Source organism: Hyla sarda, chromosome 8 (assembly GCF_029499605.1).
Source record: "Hyla sarda isolate aHylSar1 chromosome 8, aHylSar1.hap1, whole genome shotgun sequence".
Lineage (NCBI taxonomy): Eukaryota > Metazoa > Chordata > Amphibia > Anura > Hylidae > Hyla > Hyla sarda.
Genome location: NC_079196.1, coordinates 159,131,097 through 159,155,903, shown reverse-complemented (window position 1 = coordinate 159,155,903; position 24,807 = coordinate 159,131,097). Strand labels below are relative to the sequence as shown.

Below are 24,807 nucleotides of genomic sequence, written 5' to 3'. Positions count from 1 at the left end.
GGATTAAGTAATTTACAAATCTGTATAACTTTCTGAAACCAGTTGATAACATTTTTTTCATGGAATACCCTTTTAAGAAGAGGATTTCCATGCACAGTGGCAAGCAATCAAAGGTGATAAATTATTATTTATATGCAAAATGGTTTCTCTTTGGTCATTTTATTAACTTATTTCTTGTGTATTTGCACCATATAGGTTTCACATGCCTGCTTTAGGGTTATAAAAAAAAACATGCATTTTGGTTACAAAGCTGTGAAGATGTAAAAATCTTTATTTTTGGCACAAAATGAAGGTTTTTCTTCTGTCCTTGTACCATATAGTTACACATGGCTACATTAGAGTTCTATAGATAATGCATTTTGGCAGTAGGCTTTGCAAATGTAAAAAAATGTTTGTGCAGACCCCCATGACAGGTGAGGTGTGGGGGAGGAGAGGAGCAGATCATACTTCAGGGGAAAAGCCCCCAGCCTCCCAGAGAACTTCAGAAAGACTCATCACAGTTGAGTCCGCTAACGGATCATTAAAACTGATACATTTTATAGTGTGAAAGCAGCCTTACTCAGTACCTCATCCTGATCATGTAATTGTAGTTTTGCAACAGCTGGAGGCACATGACTGATAAGACTGTTAAAGCAGTGTTGCTACAGCCATGTCAATCAGCCATCTTGTGTACATGACCCTTGAAATATACTCTAAATTGAGGACCAAAATACTGTGTGAGAAGCCAGCCTTAGGGTACACACACTTATACATGTGAAAATCCACAGCAAATTTGCTGCAGACCTAAGGAAGTCAACAGGTAGCAATATAATCCGCAAGATGAATTATTGCTGCCTTATGTGTGAACATACCCATATGATGATATTTTAAAACCATTTATGTGTACTTATTAGACTAAACAGTCCTAATCAGTAGCTGGTATGTCCTGCTCTTCTCTTACCCGAATGGACTCCAGTTCCATGCGCAGTCTGTTATTCTGAGTCAGGAGATCTCTGTTCCTGGCCTCGGTCTGGTGAAGTTGTGCTTCCAGCTCAGCCTCATATTCTCGACTTGCCTCCTGGAATTCCTGGAGTTCTTCCTGAGAATCCTCTGAACTAAAACACAAAACAAGAGACGCATGTCCATCACGTGTATCAGAGATCTGTAACCGCCAGTCTTCAACCGTTTTATACTAGTGTTCCCTAAGCCGCCTACATACCACTTCTTATATTTTGCTGCCAGATCTTTCCAATATTCTTTTTCTTCTTCCAATGAGTGAAAGGTCTCTCTCTCTAAATCATTCATAATGGCGATTCCATTAGCACTTGATACTGCAAAACCTGGAAGAACAGATAGTTAGAAAAAAATTCATAATTATGTTTTGATTAAAGAGGTATTCCAATCGGAAAAAGCGACAACATATTGTTATTATAGGCTATGGTGGACTCCCACTGATCTGAGAATAAAAAGGGGTTGTGGCTCTGGTTCGGCCCCTGCACATCAGTGCTCCCAGCCTCTGGCCATACAGGGAACTACACATTTACTTGGATAAAGTATTGCTGTAGTTCCCTTATACACCCACTAACGCCAACGTGCAAGGGGTGCAGCACTACTTCAGCCCTTTGTTCTTAGGATTGGGGAAACACATAGGTTAGGGCCCCAAGTGCTCATAAAGGGATGCTATACATCCTAGCAATAAGCCATCACATTATAAAATGAGGACACCCTTTGAGTCACAATAAATGGCCATAGGATCTGTACTAGTACATAGGGCTGGGCGGTATACCGGTTCATACCGAATACCTAAAAAAATTTCCTGCACGATATGAATTTTAACCCATATCGCAATACCGGTTTGGCCCCTCCCCCTCGGGAATGAATGAATTATCAGCCGCAGTGCGCTGTCCCCACATCGGGGAACTAATCACATGTGACCCGCGAGCGCTGTTCTGCCCCCCAATTATTAGACCGGCGCTGCACTGTCCCCATCGCGGTACTACTCACATCACCCGCAAGCGCTGCCCTCCTCGTCCTCCTGTTTGTTGCGGCCGCTGACACTCTATACCAGTGGTCTTCAACCTCCAGATGTTGCAAAACTATAACTCCCAGCATGCCCGGACAGCCGTTGGCTGTCCGGCCATGCTGGAAGTTGTACTTTTGCAACATCTGGAGGTCTGCAGGTTGAAGACCACTGCTCTATACTGTATCCCTATGCCCGGGCTGCAAAAGGTAAATAGAATAAACTTTAACTCCCCTTCCCTGTCTGTCCGGACCAGCTTCCTAGTGTATGGAACGTCAGAGAGCTGTCAGCCTATCGCCGGCCGCAGCGATGTTCCGTCTCGGCTGGTGATAGGATGAGCGAACTGTCATGTAAGAAGCCGGCTTCTTACATGACAGTGGGCTCAGCCTATCACCAGCTGAGGCGGAACATCGCTGCGGCCGGTGATAGGCTGATGGCTGCCCGACGTTCATGTCCCCAGCGTAAGGCCAACATCGGAACATGCGTTAAAGTTTATTTTTGTTTACCTTTTGCAGCCCGGGCATAGGGATACGGCTATAGAGTGTCAACGCCGGCGGCCGCAACAAACAGGAGGACGGGAGAGCAGCGCTTGCGGGTGACGTGAGTATTTGCCCCAATGGGGACAGCGCAGTGCTGGGCTAATAATTAATTTGGGGGGGGGGGGGGGGGAATACAGTTATACACCGTGGAACCGCCATAAGTTACAAAAATACAGCGATACACATATTTGGTCATACCGCCCAGCCCTACTAGTACACAAGGTCCGTTACACTGTAAGGCTCTGTTCAGATCTACAAATCAGTTTAGGATGCATCACATGACAGATCGCAGCAATGGATCCCATTAAGGAGATGTGCACATCTGCATCAGTGGGGGTAGTCACAGACTATTCAATTTACTGGACAAGAAAATAGAGCAGACAGTATTTTTTATGTCCAGTAAAACGGACAGGTCGGCACTTCTGTGGGCGGTGGTGCTCATGGTGGATCGAATCCACATGTAAACAAAAAGTCCCAGCACTCACCAAATCTGCTTAAGTAGTCTGAAGTTTATTTATATCGTCAGGTGACAGATACTAGGGATCGAGCGATTATCGGTTTGGCCGATATCGGCCGATAATCACGATTTTGGGCATTATCGGTTTCGGCAATTACCCCCCAGCACCGCGACCGCCCCCCCCCCCACTGCGTCGCACCCCCCACCGCACTGCCCCGGCCCCATTGCCTCCCCGGTTTTATAATTACCTGTTCCTGGGGTCAACACTACTTCTGGCTCCTGCGCTGTGTGCAATGACGAGTGACGTGATGCCACCGTCAGTGTGCATAGTGACAGCTCAGGAGGAAGCCACTGGAGCCAGATGTAGAGTGGACCCCGGGCACAAGTAATTATAAAACCGGGGATGGGGGAGGCAATGGGGCCGGGGCGGTGCGGTGCGGCACGGTGGTAGGGGGCGCGGAGCGGCGGGGGGCTGGTGGCAGTGATAGGACTCAGGACCCCCGGACAGGCAGGGGGAGAGAAGTGGGTGGCGACGGCGGTCTATGGCACCGCAAAAGTCACTGCAGTTCATTGATTTAAAGCGCCCGCTTTAAATCAATGATCTGCAGCGGGGGGGGGGGGGGGGGGATTGGCAGTAAATTGCCGATAACTCATACCGGAATATAGGTATAAGTTATTGGCTATCGGCTCTAACCTCCACGGTATCGGTCGTTCCCTAACAGATACAGGACGCTTTTTGGCTTTGGCTCACCCTACCGTCTGACAGCAGAGGAAGGAAAAACGCATCCTGTATCTATTGCCTGACAACATAAACCTCAGACTACTTAAGCAGATCTGATGAGTGATGGGATGTTCTATGTCCAGTAAAATGACTGACACCATTAAAGTCAATGGAGGTCATCAGGCTTTGTTTGTCTCTGTCATGCAGGGATATCATCAGCAGATAAACGGGGAAAAAAAAGGGGCACCTGGGATGTAGGTACCAGCCATGGAGGGTATGTATGGGGGGCTTACCAGTCAGGTTCCACTGTTTTGACAGGTCAAGTTGCTACTATTTGGATAAACTCTGCTGCAATCCTCTGACACAAATGTGAACAGTTCCTGACAATGTGAAATATATATAACTGTAGTCTGCAAACTGTTGACCTATAGCTGTTTGCAAAACTACAACTCCCAGCATGCCATAGTAAGTGGTGTCCAAACTGTGGACCTCCAGATATTGCAAAACTACAACTCCCAGCATGCCATAGGCAGTGGTCTCCATCCTGTGGACCTCCAGATATTGCAAAACTACAACTCCCAGCATGCCATAGGCAGTGGTCTCCATCCTGTGGACCTCCAGATGTTGCAAAACTACAACTCCCAGCATGCCCGGACAGCCAACGGCTGTCCGGGCATGCTGGGAGTTGTAGTTTTGCAACATCTGGAGGTCCACAGGTTGAAGACCACTGCAGTGGGTGTGAAAGACTCAGTATTATCAGGGGCTGAGTAAACAAGGGGGCCATCTCTCCAGGTTACAGTTGTTTAGGCTGATGTCTAGAACTACAAGTCTCAGCAAGCCCTGACAGTCGCAGCACACAGCTACTGAAGGCCATAGCACACAATGATACGGTCATGTAGATTACCAGGGTCAGATACAGCAGCGTTACCGCCGAGGATGACGCACATCAGCCCGGTGCCGGGCCCACTCACCGGTGATCAGGACATACCTATGATCCGGACCGTCACCACCAGGACAGCGCAGCCGTCGTCTAGCGAACACTCCAAACGCCCCGAGACAAACTCAAACTTCACCGCACAGCCATTGGTTAACACTACCCCTACCACGTGACCTAAACGAATCAATCAGCCGTCGCTAAGGGCCGAACAGGAATTTAAAACGCTCTGTTTTGTAACAGCTTTATTGACAACTAAAACAAGAACAGTTATGAGGCAACAGTCGCACATTCAGCGGATGTTTGTGTAAACACGTCATGATGGAACAAAGGAAAACAATACAGTCACCGTTCTAGTCAGTATAGAAAATAGAATGTCGTGCGGGAGGACACGAGGTGAGGCTGTGACAGACAGGCCGGTTGTGGACGCCTTGAAGCTCTTATTGTGGTACACTGTGGTAGGGCGGAAATAACAATGGATAAATGTATAGACTGTAGGAATACTTCGGTATAATATTTTATGTGTCTGTAACCGGATGTGAAGTGCAATAAAGTTTATTGAAGAGAAAAAAAAATCCTGTGTAGTGAAACAAACAAACAAACGCACTCAGACACGCCCCCTTCTTATTTCCAAATATCGGACGGCGGGCAGCACGATGGGGGGGGCGTGGCGTGACGTCATCGGGGCGTGCTGCGTAAATGAAGAAAGCAGTGGCCGCCGCTGTAGAGCGGAAGTGTGAGGGGAAAAAGACACAAAGGAGGATGTGAGTGGGGGCCGTTGTGGAGACCAGGGGGACAGGTGAGTGCTCGGACGACCGCCACACATACCAGGGGAGCTGGAGGTAGCCTCGGAGATAACGTTATTACCATGGTGATGTCCCGGGGCAGTCGGCTCTAAGCTTCTGTTATCTGTAGTGACCCGGCACCTGTTGGGTGTTGTAGTACTAGGAAGTGACACTACACCGGGTCCCGTGACCTTGTCTGTGTCAGGTGCGGTGTTGTTTATCCCTGTGCCCGGGGACATATAGCTGCAATTATCAGAGCTCTCCTGTCAGGAATCAGCGCTGAGACTGGACATGGTAAATACCCAGGAACTGGCAGGGGTAACATGAAAGCTGCTCTCTAAACTGTGGCCCTCCAGCTGTTACAGAACTACAATTCCCAGCATTCCTGGACAGCCCTTCCTGAACCACACTAGGAGTTGTAGTTTTGCAGCATCTGAAGGAGCCACAGTTTGGAGACCTGTGCTATTCCATCAGCGCCCCAGTTATAGTGTAATGTAGGGCTGCAATGATTAATCAATGTTATCGATAAAATTTGATAACTGGATTAGTTGTTGATGAATCCCATTATCGAATAATTGGCTGATTTGTTACAAAGGGATGCCGTGCGCCGGCAGTCATGAGGCTGCAGCAGGCGGTGTGGGCGCTGTGTATGCAGAATCTGCAAATCCCAAACCGCCACAGCCTCCTTAACCCCTTTCTGACCCATGACATACATGTATGTCATGGGTCAGCTCCTGTTCTATAACGTGGGGCCGCGGTGTGGCCCCTCGTCACAGCGGGTCGAGGGACCCGTGGCTAATAGCGCGCGGCAGTGAGCGCGGTGCTGCGGACTATTAACCCTTTAGACGCGTCGTTCAAAGTTGAATGCCGCGTCTAAAGTGAAAGTAAACTAATGCCGGTTAGCTCAGGGAGCTGCTCGGGATCGCCGCGGCATCCCGAACAGCTTACATGACAGCCGGGGGGTCCCTACCTGCCTCCATGCTGTCCGATCGCCGAATGACTGCTCAGTGCCTGAGATCCAGGCATGAGCAGTCAAGCGGCAGAATCATTGATCACTGGTTTCCTATGAGAAACCAGTGATCAATGTAAGAGATCAGTGTGTGCAGTGTTATAGGTCCCTATGGGAGCTATAACACTGCAAAAAAAGTGAATAAAGATCATTTAACACCTTCCCTAATAAATGTTTGAATCGCCCCCCCCCCCTTTTCCTATTTAAAAAAAAAACTGTGTAAATAAAAATAAACATATGTGGTATCTTCGCGTGCAGAAATGTCCGAATTATAAAAATGTCATTAATTTAACCGTACGGTCAATGGCGTATGCGCAAAAACATTTCCAAAGTCCAAAAAAGCATATTTTTGGTCACTTTTTATATCATGAAAAAATTAATAAAAAGCGATCAAAAGTCATATCATTACAAAAATGGTGCCGCTAAAAACTTCAGATCACGACGCAAAAAATTAGCCCTCATACCGTCCCACACACAGAAAAATAAAAGTTATAGGGGTCAGAAGATGACAATTTTAAACGTATAAATTTTCCTGCATGTAGTTATGATTTTTTCCAAAAGTACAATAAAAACAAACCTATATAAGTAGGGTATCCTTTTAACCGTATGGACCTACAGAATAAAGATAAGGTGTCATTTTTACCGAAAAATTTACTGCCCCCAAAAGTTACAAAATTGTGTTTTTTCTTCAATTTTGTCGCACAATGTAGATTTTTGGGTAAAATGACTGATGTCATTACAAAGTAGAATTGGTGGCACAAAAAATAAGTAATCATATGGATTTTTAGGTGCAAAATTGAAAGAGTTATGTTTTTTTTTATAGGTAAGGAGGAAAAAACGAAAGTGCAAAAAATGGAAAAACCCTGGGTCATGAAGGGGTTAAAGGAGTAGTCCAGTGGTGAACAACTTATCCTCTATCCTAAGGATAGGGGATAAGTTTGAGATCGCGGGGGGTCCGACCGCTGGGGCCCCCTGCCATCTCCTGTACGGAGCCCCGACAACCCTTGGGAAAGGGCGTGTCGATCTCCGCACAAGGCGGCGGCCGACACGCCCCCTCAATACAACTCTATGGCAGAGCCGAAGCGCTGCCTTCGGCAATCTCCGGCTCTGCCATAGAGATATATTGACGGGGCGTGTCGGCCGCCGCTTCGTGCAAAGGTCGACAACCGCTATCTGGCCAGAGAGCCTGGCCCCCGTACATAGCGATCGCAGGGGGCCCCAGCGATCGGACCCCTCGCGATCTCAAACTTATCCCCTATCCTTAGGATAGGGGATAAGTTGTTCACCACTGGACTACCCCTTTAAGTTAACTGCACCTGACCCCAGTCCCAGAGCTGGGCGGGTGCTGCTGCTCACAGCTCAGGAGCTGCTGGAGACCATCAGGGAGCTGCTCCGGGACTACTTCTCCAATCCTTGCAACTAGCGGGCATAAGTAACCCCAGCAGCAGTGGACAGCTGAGTAAGTGACCTGATGACAGGGGGCGGGGCTTGCAGGGGGCGACTGTCAGCTGGGCTGCGGATATTCCCAGTATGAAAGGAGATAGTGACAGACGGGTGGCGTGGGTCTCTCTCAATACAGTCTGCAATAGCTTGGTGGGGCCAGTATTAGTATATAGTGTGTACTACACACACTGCTATACACATCGGGGGTATGTGCAGAGCATTGCAGTGATCAAAACATGGACAACGTCCGACGCATTTTGCACCTAGGTCTAAAACGCGTCTGAGGTTCTGTTTTGATTCCTGTCCGAAGATTATTAATAAAGCAAACATTGGTTTTTACCTGCATTTCCCGAGTGCTGAACAACCTTCTTTCTTTTATTATTGAATCATTAACATTTTATTTTAATAGTTCAGACAGTTACCCATGCGGCAGTCTCTTTACCCTGGTTTCTGTACAGGATCATTCATAACCGGCATATGGGGGGGGAATAATCCAAAATTGCTGCGGTTTGGTCACATCACATGCTAGAAACTTCTAATATTGTACTTAATTTTTCAAGTGGAATCAGCTGAACCCCTTTTTTTGGCACTTTGATATTTTTTTCCTATCGATTAAATAATCGAAAACTAATCTATTAAAATAATTGTTAGCTGCAGCCCGTGTGTGTAGATCAGTGTTTCCCAACCAGGGTGCCTGCAGCTGTTGCAAAACTACAACTCCCAGCATGCTCGGACAGCCGAAGGCTGTCTGAGCATGCTGGGAAGTGTATTGTGCCGTGCGCTATTAACCCTTTAGATGCGGCATTCAATGTTCATTGCCATGTCTAAAATGAAAGTATAAGCTTCCCGGCAGCTGTCGGGCTGATCGGGACCATCGCGGTGAAATCGGGATGTCCCGGTCAGCTAGAACTCGATCAGAGGTCCCCTTACTTGCCTCAGTCGCGTCCAGGCTTGAGCAATTAACCGCCGATAACACTGATCTTTGCCGTGTCAATTAGGGGTGTATCTCGATACACGTATGAAGATACGATATATCGCGATATATCCAGATTCTGTGTCAAAAACAATGTCTTTTACACTTTAAATTTTTTTTTTTTTTTTATAAAAGCACTTTTAGGAGGAATCATTAAATTCCTCAGTCAGATGAATAGAGTTCTGTTGAACTCCATTGATCTGCAATCCATTGATAGAGCCTAGTCCAGCCAGGCTGGATGACAGGGCCACGGGACAGCAGGAAGCAGAGGTAAGCCCTCTGGCTACCTCCACAGTGGATTGCCCGCGATCGCGCTGCGGGGGACGATCTAGCCCACCATGGAGCATTCACAGATCCCTTTAGACGGCGCTGTCAGCTTTGACAGCGGCGATCTAAAGGGTTAATAGCCAGCCGCGGTGATAGCCGCATGCTGGCTATTAGCGGCGGCCTCCGGCTACTGAAAACAGCTAGGGGCTGCAGAGTATGGAGCGGGCACGAGTCCGGAGCCCGCTCAATACAGACTGCTTAGCGCTGCATTCTGGCAGTAGCCGGGGGACGCAGAGTATGGAGCGGGCACGAGCCGGGAGCCTGCTCCATACGCCCAGAGCGCTGCCACGCTTGTCGGGTCCGGCCCTGCATGCACGAGCCAAAAAAACTCACCTGCCCGGAACTGCATGTCCCCGGCGTCGTGAGATACAGATTCCACATACCTAAAAGGATCGATTCAAAAATATTTGGAATCAATTCAGTATCGCCAAATGAAAAATCGCAATAATCGAGTGAATTGATTTTTTTTCTTACACCCCTAGTGTCAATGCACAGCAAAGATCGGTGTATGAGATCGGTATGTGCAGTGTAATAGCCACTATGGTGGCTATAAGACTGCAAAAAAAAAGTTACTAAAGATCATTTAACACATTCCCTAATAAGTTTGAATCCCTTAAAACAGTGTAAATAAAAATTAAACGTGGTATCGCCGTGTGCGGAAATGTCCGAACTATAAAAATATATCGTTAATTAAACTGCAATGTCAATGTGTACGTGCAAAAAAAATTCCAAAGTCAAAATAGCGTATTTTTGGTCACTTTTTATATCATGAGAAAATGAATAAAAAGCGATCAAAAAGTCCGATCAGTATAAAAATGGTACCGATAAAAACTTCAGATCACTGTGCAAAAAAAGTCCCCATACTGGCCCTTAAACGGGGGGAAAAAAGTTATAGGGGTCAGAAACTGACAATTTTAAACGTATATATTTTCCTGCATGTAGTTATGATTTTTTTTTTTTAAGTAATACAAAATCAAACCTATATAAATAGGGTATCATTTTAATCGTATGGACCTACAGAATAAAGAGGAGATTTCATTTTTACCGAAAAATGTACTGTGTAGAAGCGGCAAAATGGCATTTTATTTTTCTTCAATTTTGTCGCACAATTACATTTTTTTTTTTATGCTTCGCCGTGGATATTTTGGTAAAATGACTGTCACTGCAAAGGAGAATTGGTGGGGCAAAAAATAAGCCATCATATGGAATTTTAGGTGCAAAATTGAAAGAATTTATGATTTTTAGAAGGTGATGAGGAAAAAAAATGAAAATGGGGGAACCCTGAGTCCTTAAGGGGGATAAAGAGGACAAGTTTAAAGTGTACGAGTCAGTTCCACCAAAAACTTTTTTTTTTTTTTTAATATAAATGTCACTCAGTACCTGATCCTGACATTGTACATACAATTTTTGTGTAGCTCCTTTTTAAAAAAAAATTTTTTAAATACTTTTTTAATTTAGCTCACTAGTCTGAATTCCTCTCAAAGGGAGGGGGTGTGGCCTCACTGTGCAGGTCTCCGCCCACTCCCTCAGTATGCTGTCTGCTCACATCTCCCCTAGCATTAGCAAAACTACAACTCCCAGCTTGTCCTCACTGACAGTAGCGGGACACAAGCTGACAGTGGGAGGATTTTTCCTCCAGCAGTGAGCCCTGCGCTCACAGCTGTCAATCAAGGAAGTGTGTCCATGACATAGGTGATGATGCATGGACACAGAAGGACAAGTATGTGTCCAAGCAGGTAGGTGGGGGGGGGGGGCAGTTGTTTGACTGGATTTTTCAGTATTTCATATTTGTGCTAAAATGAGTGATGTCGTTAATACAACTGGTGGTGCTTAAAAAAAAAAAAAAAAAAAAAAAAAAAAAAAAATATATATATATATATATATATATACACAATAAAATTATAAAAAAAACTGTATGTAACAGACATATTTTAGTTACATTTCTTTTTGTGTACTCTGCACATGCCTTTTCTACCTTTAATGCCATATCTTGAATAAAGCACATCATGCTATCTATAACTCATGATTTAACTATAATTTTTTTATCTAACATTCAGAATAATGCTTTAACATGATGTGGTAAACTTCTGTGTGGCAAATTCACACAGATAGATAGATAGATAGATAGATATATCTATCTATCTATCTCTATATCTATCAGTGTGAATTCGCCACATCTATTGTCTTAAAGGGGTACTCCGCCCCTAGACATCTTATCCCCTCTCCAAAGGGGATAAGATGTCAGATCGCCGGGGACCCACCTGTATCGGCTCCCGGAACCGCTGCAGGTCCTCAGGCTGAGTCCATCTCGACCACCGGGACGGAAGATCGTGACGCCCCCACCCATAGACTTGCATTGAGGGGCGGCGTTGTGACGTCAGGATCGTCCGTCCCGGTGGTCGAGATGGACTCAGCCTGAGGACCTCCAGCGGTTCCCAAAGCCTCTACAGGTGTGTGCTGTATGGTAGATCCAGGGGGTCCCCAGCAGCGGGACCTAGGGGATAAGATGTCTAGGGGCAGAGTACCCCTTTAACCCCTGCATATTTGTGAGATGTAACCTGTGTCTTCTGCTTGTGAGCTTAGATTAACTCTGGACTTGATAAAAGGAGGAATCCCGAAAGCTTTTCTGTATAAAATTCTGTTAGTCCAATAAAAAAAGGTATTACAAGATACTGCAACATTTTTTGATTTGAGAGATAATAAAAAAAAAAAATATATATATATAATATTTTTTTTTTTCTCATTTTTTTTTTTTGTAACTTTTTTTCTCCCCCTAAAAAGTGCTAACTTTTATTTATTTTTATTTTTTTCTCTTCTCGTTTCATATCAGTGTATCCTGTGGATTACTTTTGATTTGGATGACTATGGTGACCAGTGTTTGTTAATAAAATGTTTAACGAGGGCTTTTGGAGGAGTGTTTTATTAATCTATTTTCAACGTGTTAGCGTTTTTTAAATTTTATTTACTTGACAGGCTTAGTAATGGACTCCCTCTATAAGACAGCTTCCACTACTAAGCTGGGCTTAGTGTTAGCCACAAAAACAGCTAGCGCTATCCCCAATTATTACCCCAGTACCCACTGCCACAGTTGTGCCGGGAAGAGCCAGTACCAACAGGCCTAGTGTGTCAAAAATGGCGCGCCTAGGCGGCAACAGGCTGGTGTTATTTAGGCAGGGGAGGGCCAGTAACAATGGTCCTTGTTCACCCTGGTAACATCAGGCTGTTGCTGCTTGGTTTGTATTTGGCGGAGAATAAAAAATAGAGGGAACCTTTATTTTTTTTTTTATGCTTCATTTTTTAAAATATTTTATTTATGCAAAAAAATAAAATAAACGCATAGGGTTCTCCCTATTTTTATTTTCAGCCAAATACCAAGGAAAGCAGCAACAGCTTGAGGTTACCGGGGTGGGCGAGGACCATTGTTATTGGACCTCCCCAGCCTAAACAACGTCAGCCTGTTACTGCCTAGGCCCAGGAGTGCCATTTTTGATGCTCCGGGCCTGTTGGTGCCAGCTCTTCCTGGCACCCCTGTGGAGGTGGGTAATGAGGGTTAGCGCTAGTGTTTTTGTGGCTAACGCTAAGCCCCCGCTTAGTAATGGACTCAGTCTATAAGATAGCTTCCACTACTAAGCCTGTCAAGTAAATAAAATTAATAAATAAAGCACAACACTTTTTTTTTTAAATGTTTTATTCCAAAAGAACACTCCCCCACAAGCCCGTGTTAACCATTTTATTAACATTAAACTGAAAGAACAACGCTGATCATCGATGCAGTCCACCGAATCCAAAGTAGTCCACAGGATACATGGATTAGAAATGAGAAAAAAAAAAACAGTTCAATACATTTATTGTCACCTACCCTTGCATCTCCCATTCCGCACGACTACAACTCCCAGTAAGGACATGCTGGGAGTTGTAGTCATGTGGTGCGGGCAAGTGACAAGCTTATAACCTACCCCCCCCCCCCCCTCCCCTGCATGACTACAACTCCAGCATGCCCTTACAGTAATGGCATGCCGGGAGTTGTAGTTGTGCAGCAGAGGGCAGGTGACAAGCTTGTCACCCGCCCCTGACCCACAACTACAACTCCCAGCAAGTCCTTATTGTAAGGACACGCTGGGAGTTGTAGTTGTGCAAGCTGGCGGTAATGCGCTCTGCTCTCTGGCCTGCGGTGATCAGAAAATCACTGTAATTTCATATTTCCCGCCGAGTCCCGTGACACGGGACCCAGCGAGAAATTTGAAATGACAGTTAACTCTGTGGTCGGAGCCCAGGCTGACATAACACTGCAGCCGCCCGGGACTACTGCAGCCGGTCTGGGAGCCGTCCCTGCCATCTTTGTGTGTACCGCAGTGATGAGGGATGGCAGGCACGGCTCCTGTACATCTCCCCACCCGGCTGCGGGAGTCCCGGGCAGCTGCAGAGTGATGCCAGCATGGGCTTCTTTTTAACATAAAACGGAGCCGCAGAGTTTTAGTCCCTACTGTAAAATCAAATTTCCTACCGGGACCTGTGATTGGCTGCTCGGTCCTGGCCAATGACGGGACCCAGTGTGAAATGGGGAAATTATATTGGACTCCAAAAACTTCACGGCGCCACTCTGCAGCCTGATTAAATCCCCGCTACCCTCACTTAATGACCGGGGCACTGATTTACATCGCCCGCCCCCACCGCATATCTCTCGCCATCTACAAGACTACAACTCCCAGCATTCCTTCACTGTAAGTGCATGCTGGGAGTTGTAATCTTGCAATAGGTAGCAGACAGATGGGAGATGCGCGGGCGGGTGGGAGATAAGGTGGGGATGTAAATCTGTGTGATCCGTGATCAGGTAGTCAGAAAAGCAGAACCATACTGGAGCTGGTGTAGATTCCTGGAGCTTTTTAATCAGATGCGCCTAGATCTGCGACAGTCGCAGTTGATAAATCAGGTTGAAGTGAAAAGTAAAAAGTCTACGTGAGAAAGATGTCAAGATGAGCGATGGGATGCAAATAGCGGAGTTGCACCAAATATACCGGAAAATAATCTCTACAAACTTTTTGATAAATCGGGGCCAATGTGCTTCTTTCTAATCTTACCGATAGCACGGTCTGTGACTGACTCCCTTATCACAAGCAGGGATGTGGAATTCCTATCGCCCAGGACTAGCCGTTTTGGGCGCCGGGCAGGTGAATTTGTCCGGCCCTTAGCCCGGCTTCGGGCAAGCAGGGCCGGACCTGACAAGTGCGATGGCGATCTGCAGTCTGTATGGAGCGGGCTCCCGACTCCTGCCCGCTCAATACTCTGCAGCCTGTGTCCTCCGAAGCAGAGCAGGGGAGATGAGAAGCTGTGTATGTCTTCTCTCCCCTGCTCTGCAGACGTGCAGGGGGGGGGAGATGAGGGGGCGTGGCTTCTTGCTCCCCGTGCAGACCTGTGTCCTCTGCCTTCACTCCACCCAGCTGTAGCTTCGGAGAGCTGAGGGGAGGAGGCACGTCTGCACGGTGAGATGCATGCGGCGCTCACAGGGAAGTATGGAGCGGGCTCGGGACTCCTGCCCGCTCCATACTCTGCAGCCCCCGGCTGTTCTCAGTAGCCGGGGGCCGCCGCTAATAGCCAGCATGCGGCAATCGCCGCGGCTGGCTATTAACCCTTTAGATCGCCGCTGTCAAAGCGGACAGCGGCGTCTAAAGGGACATGTCAATGCTCCCTGGTGGGGTGGATCGCCCCCGCAGCGCGATCGAGGGGGAAATCCACTATGGAGGTAGCCGGAGGACTTACCTCTGCTTCCTCCTGTCCTGCTCTGTCATTGATAGATCCTGGCTGGACCAGGCTCTATCAATGGATCACAGAGCACACAGATTAATAGAGTTCAATAGAACTCTATTCATCTGTCTGAGGAATCTAAAGTGTGAAAGAAAAAAAAAAAAGTTTTGATAAAAGTTTGAAAGACAAACATTAACCCAGTGGTCTTCAAACTGTGCCCCTCCAGATGTTACAAAACTACAATTCCCAGCATGCCAGGACAGCCGTTGGCTGTCCGGGCATGCTGGGAGTTGTAGTTTTGCAACATCTGAAGGGCCACAGTTTGAAGACCGCTGCATTAACCCCTTCCATGTTAAAAGTTCAAATCACCCCCTTTTCCTATATAAAACATGTAAACATATTTGGTATCGCTTTGTGCGTAATTGTACAACCTATTAAAATATAACATTATGTATCCCGTACAGTAAATGTAAAAAAAATACCAAACCACAGATTTGCAATTTTTATAATATCCCAGAAGAAAAAAAAAAAGTTAAAAGCGATTAAAAAGTCAGATCAATACCAAAATGGTACCGATACAAATAACAGATTATGGCGCAAAAAATGAGCCCTCATACAGCCTGGTATGCAGGAAAAAAAATAAAGCTACAGGGGTTAAAAAATGGCAATTAAAAACATTTGAAAAAGTTCAGAATTAGTAAAACATGACGTAAACGATACAAATCTGGTATCGCTGTAATCAGGCGCCTAAAGTATAAAACTAACATGTTACCTCAACCACAAGGTAAATGGCGCCGAAAAGAAAAACACCAAATCTGTAAAATTATCTTTTACTATTTCAATTTCACTTCCCTTAAAATATTTATATATATATATATATATATATATATATATATATATAATATAACATTTTTTTTTTTTTTTTCGTTCAGAGAATGTTATTGAAAAAGTAAAAGGTATCATTATAGTAGGTAGTTATGGCTATTATAGGGCGAGGAGGAAAAAATTTGAGCATAAAAGCGAAAATTGGCCGGGACAAGTGGATCGTCATGAAGGACAAGTAGATTTTGCTCCATTTTAGTCCCATGGACAAGTAGTTTTTTTATAAAATTTCCACACCCCTGACAAGGATTCACTGTGAATGACTGCAGTTTCAGAGAAATCATTCCAAGTCCAGTCCAAAATTCAGCCAGGACCCAATTTGTGTAAAGTGCGAATTCCATCAATCACCACCAAACCTTTCCAAGCCAGTTACAACTAGAATTTATCTGAAACTGCACAGCCATTCAGAATGTATCTCATGTTCTTGTAATAGGTTCTGACACCTAAAGGGGTACTCTGGTGGTAAGGTTTGATTTTATGGATGCACAGTCTATCCCTTCATAAAAACAAGCAAATCATTTACTTTTCCCCAAGGCATCTGGTATCGCTGCTGCATCACAGTGCAGCTTAGAGAATCGCTCGCCCTGATATATTAAAGTCGAATGGGGGGGGGGGTTATCTTGTACAGAACTATCACAAATTGTCCCTTTCCATGTAAATAACTATAAAATGTTCAAGCCCTTGACCATTGTTTGTTTCAGAAGGAAGAATGAAAGAAAGGTGGCCTATAGGATGCTGAAGTGCTGCAAGTGGCTGTATGATGGAGGGGAATGAGAAGGTGAACCTTTGTAGCAAGTCTGTTGGTTGGCTTCAGAGACAAGATAAGGATGCTGAGCCCTGGTTATGGAAACTCTCAAATTGCTTCTCGGCTGTTGATCAGGCATTACCTGCTGCTGGAGAGACTCCGGTAAGATAATGTCCCTGCTAGATACATACTCCTTTAGCTAGGTGAAGCAGTATATTTTCCTATTAATGTGTTACTAGTGGATGGAAGATGGGATTATTTTTCAGGTACTTCTGTCTAGTAATCCTAGCATGTTTCCATTAGATCGCTTTACTTTTATCACAATTCTTATCGTGTGTGTGTGTGTGTATGTATGTATGTGTGTGTGTATATATATATATATATATATATATATATATATATATATATATATATATATATATATATATATATATATAAATTTTTTATTATAATATATATTTTGAAATGTATTGTTGTAAGCACCTTTTTTGAAGCTTTGTCATTTGGTTGCTTGCTATTTGTCTCTTGCAGTAATCTCTTCTTTACTTACAGAATGACAACATGGCGTCCCCTAGACCTACTGTGGATTTGAAAGATATACCACCTCCCCCACCCCCACTCCAACCTCGCACAGCTAGCTTTCCACTCTCCAAAATCCAACCTCCTCCCATAAAGCCAATCCATCTTCAGATTGGATCCAAAGTAAGCTGTTGTGCACTTTGTTCTAATAGCACCTCTTGCACATCTGATATTCGTTTCAATGGGAGTGGTTTTATTCATACTAAACCTATTCTGGACAACAATGTCACTGGCACAATTACCTGTCAGGTAGCCCCAGGTCTACCTTTACCTCCTGAAAGTCCATACAAAAATGTGGCTGCATCAGGGCCGTGCAGCAGCCACACACCCAACTGCTCGAATGTGTGTTTGGAAAAACGTCTGTCTCCCTGCCACCTTCACCACCCTCATGCCGTTCCTTGCTGTACGAATGTGCGTTTAAACCAGTTTCACGGTGACCTTCACAAATTTCAGCTTCCATCTTTTGGGACTTCTCCTGGATACTATCCTTACACAGACTTCTCTAATGGGCCTACACTACGTCTAAAAGAACATCTTGCACAGTCTGAAATGTTATCACGTCTTTGCACAAGTTCTCTTCATTTGAACACAGCACCTTCTGTATTTCTCAAAGGCTCTTCCTTTTGCGATGTCTGCTTGGAAAAGGTTAGTTTATGTAAAAAAAAAAATTTATATAATTTTTTTTTTCATACAGCTGCCACTGATATAATGGTCTGATCCTGTTAATTGGTCAGCAGTGCTTTGCAGTAGTTTGCAGTTTTTATTTATACTAAAAAGGAGTTAATAGAAACACAAAGAAAAGGATGGAAGATTGCACTGTACAGCATTTAGCATTAAAGGGATATGTTAATCCCAAAATGAATTTTTTTTTTTGCATGGGCTGCATAAAGTAGATGGGGCTGACTCCAGTTCCCTAGCTGCACACAGGTCCTCTTTAAAAAGTTCTGTATGTATGGGTAGTGCCGGTGACACTGACGGATCTTTCAAAAGGAAGAATGGGCTGTCCTTTGCAGTGATGGCATTGTTAATCTGCTAGTACCCATTTGATTGTAGCCCTTGCTATGTCCCTAAGGGTAATTACACACCTGGCGATCTTGCTGTGGATTTTAAAGGGTAATTTGTTTTTTAATGTAAAAAAAGAAATATTTTGAGTATTCCAACCTTATAAAGTGAAGGCATGTTGAAAGGATAAGAAATCACTTGCTTTAATGTAAACTTCAGGGATGTGGAAATCCTATCGCCCAGGACAAGAAGCGCCGGGCAGGTAAACTTTTCATGCGTTTAGCCCAACGTTGGGAAGGCAGGGCCCGTGTGAGGTGCAGAACGGATGCAGTTCGCACCTCACACCAGAACTCTAATTTTGAGATGCCAGCGCTCAGGGTGTATGGAGCGGGCTCTTGACTTGTGCCCGCTCCATACCCAGAGGCCCCAGCTGATTGCTGTACTCTGGGGGCTGCCTCTAATAGTTGGCATGCGACGATCGCCTCGGGCGACTATTAAGCCTTTAGATCACCGCTGTCAGCTTTGACAGCAGCCATCTAAAGGGGTCTTAAAACCATCCCCCGCAGTGCAATCATGGGGGGGCAATCCACTATAGAGGTGGATCTGTATTTGGTTGAGCCTGCCTGGAGCAGGCTCAATGAAATGAGCAAAGATCACACAGATCAATGGAGTTCTATAGAACTTCATTAATCTGTATGAGGAATCTATTTATTCCTTCTCAGTGTTCCCTAAGGGACGACTAAGAGTGTAAAGGTGTCGAGCGGTGAGAACACTGATCAATGCCTGGCTATTGCCGGGCAGTGATCTGTGTAGAAGATCAGTGTGTGCAGTGTTATAGCCCCCTATTTGGAGCTATAACATTGCACAAAAAGTGAAAATAAAGTGTTAATAAAGATCATTTAACCCCTTCCGTCAGAATCGCCCCCCTTTTCCCAATAAAAAAAACAAAAAAACCTTGTATCGCCTTGTGCGTAAATGTCTATGGCTTACACGTAAAAAAATACCAAAGTCCAAAATTGCTTATTTTAAGTCACTTTTTATAACATTAACCCCTTAAGGACCAAGCCCATTTTGGCCTTAAGGACCAGGCCAATTTTATTTTTGCATTTTCGTTTTTTCCTCCTCGCCTTCTAAAAATCATAACTCTTATACTTCCATCCACAGACCCATATGAGGGCTTGTTTTTTGCGTCACCAATTGTACTTTGTAATGACATCACTTATTTTACCATAAAATGTACGGTGCAACCAAACAAATATTTATGTGGGAAAATTGAAAAGAAAACCGCAATTTAGCAAATTTTGGAAGGTTTTGTTTTCACGCTGTACACTTTCCGGTAAAAATGACATGTTTTCTTCTGTGGGTCAATACTAGAGATGAGCGAACTTACAGTAAATTTGATTCATCATGAACTTCTCGGCTCGGCAGTTGATGACTTTTCCTGCATAAATTAGTTCAGCTTTCAGGGGCTCCGGTGGGCTGGAAAAGGTGGATACAGTCCTAGGAGACTCTTTCCTAGGACTGTATCCACCTTTTCCAGCCCATCGGAGCACCTGAAAGCTGAACTAATTTATGCAGGATAAGTCATCAACTGCCGAGCCGAGAAGTTCGTGACAAATCGAATTTACTGTAAGTTCGCTCACCTCTAGTCAATACGATTAAAATGATACCCATGATTATATTCTTTTCTATAATTGTACCGCTTAAAAAAAATCTCAAACCATTTTAACAAAATTAGTATGTTTGAAATTGCCCTATTTTGACCACCTATAACTTTCTCATTTTTCTGTATATGGGGCGATATGAGGGCTCATTTTTTGCGCCATGATCTGTAGTTTTTATGAGTACCACGTTTGCTTAGGTTTTACTTTTTATTCATTTTGTTTGTTTTTTAAATAAAATTTGACATAAAGCAGCAATTTTGGACTTTTAAAAAAATTTTTACGCAGTTCACCGTATGGGATAATTAACAATATATTTTAATAGTTCATATTTTTACACACGCGGCAATACCAAATATGTGTATTTTAATGCTTTTTGGGGGGGGGGGAGTAAAATGGGGGGGAAAACTGACATTTAATTTTTATTGAGGGAGGGGATTTTTCAAATATTTTTATTTTTTTTTACTTTTTATGTCCCCATAGGGGACTATTCATTGCAATCAGTTGATTGCTAATACTGTGCAGTGCTATGTATAGGACACAGCACTGCTCAGTATTATCGGTGATCTTCTGCTCTGGTCTGCTCGATCTCAGACCAGAGCAGAAGACCACGGGAGATGGCTGGAGCAAGGTGAGGGGACCTCCGGCCGCCATGCTGGATGATCGGCTCCCCGCGGCAGCGCTGCGGACGATCCGATCGTCCATTCAAACTACCCCAGATCCCGTGATCTGTATTGATCACGGCATCAGAGGGGTTATTGGCGGACATCCGCACAATCGCGGATGTCCGCCATTACCGGCGGGTCCCTGGCTGCTGCTATCAGCCGGGACCTGCCGGGCATGACGCGTCACCATTACGTACATTTACGTCCATTGTCATTAAGGGGTTAAAAAATGAATAAAAAGCAATCAAAAAGTCCAATCAAAACAAAAATGATACTGATAAAAATCAAAATGTCCGATCAATACTAAATGGTACCGATACAAACAGCAGATTACAGCGCAAAAATGAACCCTCATACAGCTCTGTATACGGAAAACTAAAAATGTTATAGGGGTCAGAAAATGGTAATAAAAAATTTTTTTTTTTTTTTAGCCTCTTCAGGACATAGGGCGTATGGATACGCCCTGCATTCCGAGTCCTTAAGGACCGAGGGCGTATCCATACACCCGTGGGAATTCCGGTCCCCACCGCTAGCCGGTTGGGGACCGGATGCCTGCTGAAATTGTTCAGCAGGCATCCCGGCATATCGCCCAGGGGGGGTCATTGTGCCCCCCCCATGTCGGCGATGGCCGCAGATCGCTGGACAATTCAGTCCAGCGATCTGCAGCGATTCCGGGTCAATCGGGTCTCCGGTGACCCGGAATTACTGGCTGATCGGGGCCGTCAGAGAACAGCCAGAGCCTGCAGGAGTGAGGTGACACTGGTGCCACCCCACGATCGCCCTGATTCGTCGGCCGGATTATCGGCCGACCAATCAGGGCGCCTGCTGCGGGTGTCACTCCCGCAACCCGCTCCGCCCCTCTTCCGGAGGACGTGAGCGGGTGCGGGACATGCACCCCGGGTGCTGGAGACCCCGATCCCCGGCATTAAAGTTGGGATCGGGGCCCCAGGAGCAGCGGCGACGACGAGGGACTGACCTGCGTGGCGAAGGATCGTTGGAGGTGAGTGACAGCCTCCTGCTGTTGCTTAGCAACAGCTCCCAGCATGCAAAAAGGGCATGCTGGGAGCTGTAGTTATGCAACAGCAGGAGGCAGACCACCACAACTCCCAGCATTCCCTTATGGGCATGCTGGGACTTATGGTTTTGCAACAGCTGGAGGCACATTTTTTCTATGGAAAAGTGTACCTTCAGCTGTTGTATAACTACAACTCCCAGCTTGCACAAACAGCTAAAGTGCATGCTGGGAGTTGTAGTGATGCATCTGCTGGTTGTATAACTACAACTCCCCAGCATGCCCGTTGGCTGTCGGTGACTGCTGAGAGTTGTAGTTTTGCAACAGCTGGAGGCACACTGGTTTTGAAACACTGAGTAAGGTCACAAACTCAGTGATACATAACCAGTGTGCCTACAGCTGTTGCAAAACAAACTCTCAGCATGTACAGTCTGTCAGCGCATGCTGGGAGTTGTAGTTTTGCAACAGCTGGATGTTTTGGGAAAACAAGCATTTTAGGTAAAAAAAAAATTTTTTTTTTTACATATGCAAAAGTCGTGAAACACCTGTGGGGTATAAAGGTTCACATTACCCCTTTTTACGTTCCCCGAGGGGTCTAGTTTCCAAAATGGTATGCCATGTGGTTTTTTTTTTTTTTTTTTGCTGTCCTGGCACCATAGGGGCTTCCTAAATGCGGCATGCCCCCAGAGCAAAATTTGCTTTCAAAAAGCCAAATATGACTACTCCTCTTCTGAGACCTGTAGTGTGCCAGCAGAGCACTTTTCACCTCCATATGGGGTGTTTTCTGAATCGGGAGAAATTGGGCTTCAAATTTTTTTTAGGGTATTTTCTGCTATTACCCTCTTTAAAATGTAACATTTTTGGGAAAACAAGCATTATAGGTAAAAATTATTATATATTTTTTTTTACATTTGCAAAAGTCGTGAAACACCTGTGGGGTATAAAGGCTCACTTTATCCCATGTTACATTCCCCGAGGGGTCTAGTTTCCAAAATGGTATGCCATGTGGGGGGTTTTAGCTGTTCTGGCACCATAAGGGCTTCCTTAAATGCAACATGCCCCCCAAGAACCATTTCAGAAAAACGTACTCTCCAAAATCCCCTTGTCGCTCCTTCCCTTCTGAGCCCTCTACTGCGCCCGTCGAACACTTTACATAGACATATGAGGTATGTGCTTACTCGAGAGAAATTGGGCTACAAATACAAGTAAAAATTTTCTCCTTTTACCCCTTGTAAAATTTCCAAAATTAGGTCTACAAGAAAATGCGAGTGTAAAAAATGAAGATTGTGAATTTTCTCCTTCACTTTGCTGCTATTCGTGTGAAACACCTAAAGGGTTAAAATGCTGACTGAATGTCATTTTGAATACTTTGGGGGGTGCAGTTTTTATAATGGGGTCATTTGTGGGGTATTTCTAATATGAAGACCCTTCAAATCCACTTCAAACCTGAACTGGTCCCTGAAAAATAGTGAGTTTGAAAATTTTGTGAAAAATCGGAAAATTGCTGCTGAACGTTGAAGCCCTCTGGTGTCTTCCAAAAGTAAAAACACATCAATTTTATGATGCAAACATAAAGTAGACATATTGTATATATTGTATATGTGAAACAAAAAAAAATGTATTCGTAATATCCATTTTCCTTACAAGCAGAAAGCTTCAAAGTTAGAAAAATGCAAAATTTTCTAATTTTTCATCAAATTTACGGATCTTTCACCAAGAAAGGATACAAGTATCGTCAAAAATTTACCACTATGTTAAAGTAGAATATGTCACGAAAAAACAGTGTCTGAATCAGAATAACTAAAAGCATTCCAGAGTTATTAATGTTTAAAGTGACAGTGGTCAGATGTGCAAAAAAAACGCTCCGGTCCTGAAGGCCAAAATGGGCTTGGTCCTGAAGGGGTTAATTAGTAACACATGATGAAAATGAAAACAAATTTGGTATTACATTAGGTCAGCCTGATTACAGCATCACAGTAATATGTTTGACCACAAGGTGGCGTAAAAAACACTAATTTGCTAAACTTTTTTATTTTTTCACTTTTTAAATTATTTTTTTCTGAACATATCTAAGGGAAAAATGAAAGATGTCATTGCAAATTCCAATTGGTACTCCAAAAAACAAGCCCCATATGGGTCTGTAGAGGGGAAAAATAAAGTTATGGTGGTTATTGGATGAGAAAGAAAAAGCGAAAGTGCAAAAAAATTAATGAAACCTTATTTACATGATATATTGGTTACAATTTATTTTGTGTACCAGGACAAGTGGATAGTAATGAGGGACAAGTAGATTGTGCTCCATTTTAGTCCCTTGGACAAGTAGTCCCCTACACCACTGAACTTATCCCTTTCATGCTCCATACACCCTGAGTCACCAGGGCAGTCCCCAGTTGCTTCACATCTTGGATTTGTGGTTCAGGTAACAAAAGTCATGACCGGTTCAGCTTTTAAACAGTTTTTCTTTCTCAAAGTGATTGCATACTTCAGGAAGATCACGTCACACTAGTCTTGTTAAAAAAAAAAAAAAAAAATAATAATAATAATTTTTGGTTGACTAAAATTATGGCGAAGGTGCAGTAGACATCACTTATCTAGATTTTAGTAAGGGTTTTGATACTGTCCTACATAGAAGACATCAATTAACTACAGTTTTTGAGCATGGACTCCCATATTGTTGAATGAATTAGGCAGTGACTGAGTGACAGACAGCAGAGTGTTGTAGTCAATGGAGAATATTTTCGAATTTTCATCAGTTCTATTTGTTGAATACTCCACAGAAAACTTTTACATTGAGATCTAGTTAGTATAGTGAGGAAGCTAGGTAACATAGTATAGTTGTAGCAGAGCTATTAATAAGGAAGAAAAGTGCGGGCAGCTGCAGCACCTTGGTGGAGGGAGACTTGTAAACTTCTGGGCTGTACAGGATGAGTAACATAAAATGTGGCGGGCAGCTTGTTGGTCACCATCTCTGAGGGACTCCCGAGTCCTTACATCTGTATTGGTATGGCTAGTCACTCAACATTGTTTTTTTTTCTTTTTAAGTCGAGAAACGTGCTCTCGAATCACCCAAAGTGCAAGAAAAAGTGCAAACGTGTTACACTAAAAAAAGTGCACAAAGAATGTGGTCTATCGCAAGCCCTTCTCCGATAGGAGAGAGGCCCCCCAACAAACCTTACCCTTCGCCTCCGGACCAAAAGGTACCTGCGAGGTTCCAGGTTCGATGTCCCTTTTCGCCGAAGCTACTAGGGGACCACAAATGCTCTCGGCATCCCCCTTGGCATTAGCCAAGGTATCTGCCTGCAGAGCCGATAACGGTAGGTACCCTGCCAAAG

General features: G+C 44.4%; 2 protein-coding genes across 7 annotated transcripts in view; one reads left to right on the top strand and one right to left on the bottom strand.

The window, feature by feature from the left end:
* The window catches only part of NDE1 (nudE neurodevelopment protein 1), a 30,962-nt gene extending 25,273 nt beyond the window's left edge, over positions 1–5,689 (bottom strand). The window contains 3 exon segments of the mRNA XM_056536871.1: positions 941–1,094; positions 1,199–1,319; positions 5,518–5,689. Of these exon segments, the coding sequence (XP_056392846.1) occupies positions 941–1,094; positions 1,199–1,319; positions 5,518–5,674 (432 nt within the window). The 5' untranslated portion in view covers positions 5,675–5,689.
* The window catches only part of MARF1 (meiosis regulator and mRNA stability factor 1), a 96,423-nt gene continuing 76,335 nt past the window's right edge, over positions 4,720–24,807 (top strand). Inside the window, exons 1-3 of one of the 6 annotated variants that reach the window (XM_056536867.1) lie at positions 4,720–5,046; positions 16,513–16,718; positions 17,109–17,780. In XM_056536867.1, coding sequence (XP_056392842.1) covers positions 16,569–16,718; positions 17,109–17,780 — 822 coding nt within the window. In that variant the 5' untranslated portion in view covers positions 4,720–5,046; positions 16,513–16,568. Of the gene's footprint in view, positions 5,109–5,285; positions 5,450–5,709; positions 5,730–16,512; positions 16,719–17,108; positions 17,781–24,807 lie in introns of those variants that run through there. The other 5 variants (XM_056536866.1, XM_056536868.1, XM_056536870.1 and 2 more) reach the window with 5 other exon arrangements.